Source organism: Sinocyclocheilus grahami, unplaced genomic scaffold (genome assembly GCF_001515645.1).
Source record: "Sinocyclocheilus grahami isolate Dianchi unplaced genomic scaffold, SAMN03320097.WGS_v1.1 scaffold90.1, whole genome shotgun sequence".
Classification (NCBI taxonomy): Eukaryota; Metazoa; Chordata; class Actinopteri; order Cypriniformes; family Cyprinidae; genus Sinocyclocheilus; species Sinocyclocheilus grahami.
The window spans coordinates 203,684-207,698 of NW_015505269.1; the positions used below are offsets into that span (position 1 = coordinate 203,684).

Below are 4,015 nucleotides of genomic sequence, written 5' to 3' on the forward strand. Positions count from 1 at the left end.
AGAGAGAGAGAGAGAGACAGACAGACAGACAGATAGAGAGAGAGAGAGAGAGAGAGAGAGACAGACAGACAGACAGAGAGAGAGAGAGGATTAAAACACTTATTTTATCACAAATTACCTCTCATACAAATTCACAATAATAGTAATTCTCATAAAATAAATAATTAAAGGGGTCATATGATGCGATTTCAATTTTTTCTTTCTCTTTGGAGTGTTACAAGCTATTGGTGCATAAAGAAGATCTGTAAAGTTGCAAAGACTAAAGTCTTAAATCCAAAGAGATATTCTTTATCAAAGTTTAGAGTCAGCCACACCTACCTAAAACGGCTCATTCTAACACGCCCCCACATATCTACCTCACTATGTGGGAAGATTTGCATAACGCCGCCCAAATGTTCACGCAAAGAAAGGCAGCGTAACTTTTATTCTCGCTGTAGTATTGTTGACGCTGCAGCCATGTACGCTGTGTGCTTCGTTGTGAAAGCGAAACTACTTTGTTTGGTCTTCCAAAAGAGGACGATATCCACTTCGTCATGCCTAGCGCTTTTCTGTGCTGGTCGCTGAGGGAATACATCAACTTTCACCGTGGACAAAGCGGAGTCCAGCCCGGGGTCCACACAATTTACCACACTGTTCCAGAACAGTTTACCCCAAATATCCAGATGTGTGCAGCACATTTTATGGAGGACTGTTTACTGATCCTGGTAGAGTTGACTACAATGCCGGCAGTTCTGACTCACGTAAGTACGTTTTCATTTAAAGGATTTGCCACTGATGTTTCAAACGCGAGTTTTGGGCAGTAGAGTAGCACTTGTTGTTTGTCATTTCTCCGATCACAAATGCAGACTTTAAACCGCATAAACACATTTCATTACACCAAATACACAAAATAATGTTCTTTTTAGCAGCATCATATGACCCCTTTAAACATTCAAAAACAACTGACCCTCAAAAACCACACATAAGATGAAACACTGGCACAACACACAGCTGCCAATCAACATGTGAGATAGATAAATAGAGAGAGAGAGAGAGAGAGAGAGAGAGAGAGAGAGAGAGAGAGAGAGACAGACTGTGTTCACTGTGCTCACAGAAAGAGCTGGAATCAGAGGAACATTTCTTACTGCACTGTGATTACTATCACAACATTAGAGCTGCATATTTCCCCAAATTCCAACAAATCAAACCACATTTTATGGCATTACCAAATACAGAAAAATTAAGTCACATTTTAGGGGAAGATTCCAAAATGATCACAACAGCAGCAAGATATGTATCAGCCTGTCACAAACTAAGACTGTCAGCCAATGGACAAAACTGAAGCAAGAGCATTTCTTACATGTACTGTTGTGCAATTTTTTTGTATTTTTTTTTAACAATGTCTTTAATATTTTTCTTGTTTGTGGAAAAAAAAAGAAAAAGAAAGTACACATACTTATTTACTTAATTATTTTACATGTCTATTGTTGTTTTATGTATTATATAATTGTTTATTCCTTATTCATGTAATGGACAATGCTTTGGCAATACTGTGCAAGTCATGCCAATAAAGCTCATTTGAATTTGAGACACAGACAGACAGACAGACAGAGAGAGAGAGAGAGAGAGAGAGAGAGACACACAGACAGACAGACAGACAGACAGACAGACAGATAGACAGATAGACAGATAGATAGATAGAGATAAAAAAAGAAAAATGGACAGATGGATAGATAGATAAATGCATGGACTAAAGGACAGAAGGATATAAATATATGGTCAGAAGGACAGACAGATAAATGGACAGCATGATAGACAGATATACAAACAGAGGGATAGACATAAAAATGGACAGATTGGTAGAAGGATGGAGAGGTAGGTGGGGGGGTAGGTAGATAGACAGTGATAGACAGAACAATTGACAGATGGATAGATGAATGGACAAATGGATGGACAGAAGGATAGATGGGACAGACAGATAAACGGACAGCATGATAGATAGATATACAGAGTGACAGATGGGTAGATGAATGGACAAAAGGATAGATAGATAGATAGATAGATAGATAGATAGATAGATAGATAGATAGATAGATAGATAGATAGATAGAGAGAGAGATAGAGAGATAGCTAGATAGATAGATAGAAAGAATAGCTTTTATCTCTTCACTGTGAATACAAATCTATTTGTGCTCCAGTTTTCGGACAGAATTTACAGAAGTTTCCTTCTCTCTCCACTCGCACCTCTCGGCTCATTCCCCATTCCACAATTAATTCAGTCATTTATCCTCCATCCCAGTCAAGGGCACGGCCCGAGATCTCTTAATTAAAGAAGAAAGAGGGAGAAGAAAAAGAAAGTTCTTTGTCTTCAAACGAAGCTCTAACTGGCACGCGGCTTTATCTGATCATTTAAACTCTCTTAACCCCTCTTAATTAATCCCAAACACACACTTCTGACATCCAGCGCTTGATTAATGAAATTAGCTCAGCGGAAGTCAAATAACATCAGCCTCGGACAGTGATAGCGTAACCCCAGGTGCAGCTTACGAGATCTGTACGCTTGTCTGAGGAACAACTGCTGGGAATCATAACTATGAGAAAGTGATGCAAGAGACCTTTGCACTGATGTAAAGTGAGCACTTTTACTTCTGATGATTCAGGTTGCACCATGTCATCCAGAAATCCAGAAATGTTCTTGGGTTTGAATTATTATACAAGATAACTTGAAATAGACATTCATATCTCAAGTTTTTGCTTTAGAATAAAATATATTCTTAGTTTATGATAGATACTGGACTTCATTTAAAGGGATAGTTCACCCAAAAATAAAAATTCTGTCATCATTTACTCACCTTCTACTTGTTTCAAACCTGTATGAGTTACTTTCTTCCATTGAAAAAAAAAGATATTCTGAAGAAATTCTGGTAGCGTTGACGGTACCCATTGGCTTCCATAATATTTTTTTCCCCACACAATGGAAGTCAATGGCTACCATCAACTGTTTGGTTATCAACATTCTTCAAAATATCTTATTTTGTGTTCAACAAAAGAAATAACAATTTTACAGGTTTGAAACAACTGAATAAATGCCATAATTTTCATTTTTGGGTGACTTTTCTTTATAATTGACCACATAAACAGGTATGACGTCTTTCCACTACATCACTGGCTGATCTGAACAGTTTTCATTGGCACAAATCTCCCCTGATTTTGCACAGATTCAGGCCATAGGAAGTTCATGATATGCAGGATAGCGTCCAGTCACGTAATGGTAAATCTGTAATAATAAAAAGAGTTTAAAAAATAATTCAGCTTCAGCAAATCTATCTAAGCTGATAAAAGCTTTGTCAAAAGGAGCTACATTTATTCTAATACATAAATAAAAGGGCTAATCTATATCCTATTCACCACAGCAGATCAGGGTCACGACTCTGCACTCCCTGAATAGTGTCTGTTTCCATCCATAATGGGTGGTAATTATCAGTTTATCACACCTGAAGCCAGAATAGAGCAGCTTTGACAGTGTTAAACACTGTGTTGGTTTAATTACCTGCCGTTCGATGTCAGCTAACAGGCTACTCGCCCCCAGTCGGAAAAGGTGAGGACTGAGCCACTCGTCTCCAAGCTCTTCCTTCATCAGGGTCAGCCACACCAGGGACTCCTGCGCCGTACGGATGCCTCCCGCGGGCTTGAAACCCACCTGAGGAACAACAAATGCATCAGTCACCAGGCTGCATGATTTATGTAAAAGAAGGTGATTTGGAGGTTCAATGGGTCGTTTACCTTATAGCCTGTCCTTAAGCAGTAGTCACGGATGGCCCGCACCATTACTATGGCAACGGGGTAAGTGGCATTGACAGACTCCTTGCCAGTTGAAGTTTTGATGAAGTCAGATCCTAGTGGTTACAAAGTACAGGAGACACAAAACCTTTTGACTATCTATCTTTAAATATTTATATATATAAACTTTTGACTATCTAGATTTATATATATATATATATATATATATATATATATATATATATTATATATATAT

General features: G+C 38.2%; 1 protein-coding gene across 1 annotated transcript in view; it reads right to left on the reverse strand.

Annotated features, from left to right (window-relative positions):
• Window positions 1–3,043: 3,043 nt before the first annotated feature.
• The window catches only part of LOC107587132 (deoxyribose-phosphate aldolase-like), a 6,490-nt gene continuing 5,518 nt past the window's right edge, over window positions 3,044–4,015 (reverse strand). The window contains exons 7-9 of the mRNA XM_016274777.1: window positions 3,763–3,875; window positions 3,530–3,679; window positions 3,044–3,256 (exon numbers count right to left, since the gene is read on the reverse strand). Of these exons, the coding sequence (XP_016130263.1) occupies window positions 3,200–3,256; window positions 3,530–3,679; window positions 3,763–3,875 (320 nt within the window). The 3' untranslated portion in view covers window positions 3,044–3,199. The remainder of the gene's footprint in view (window positions 3,257–3,529; window positions 3,680–3,762; window positions 3,876–4,015) is intronic.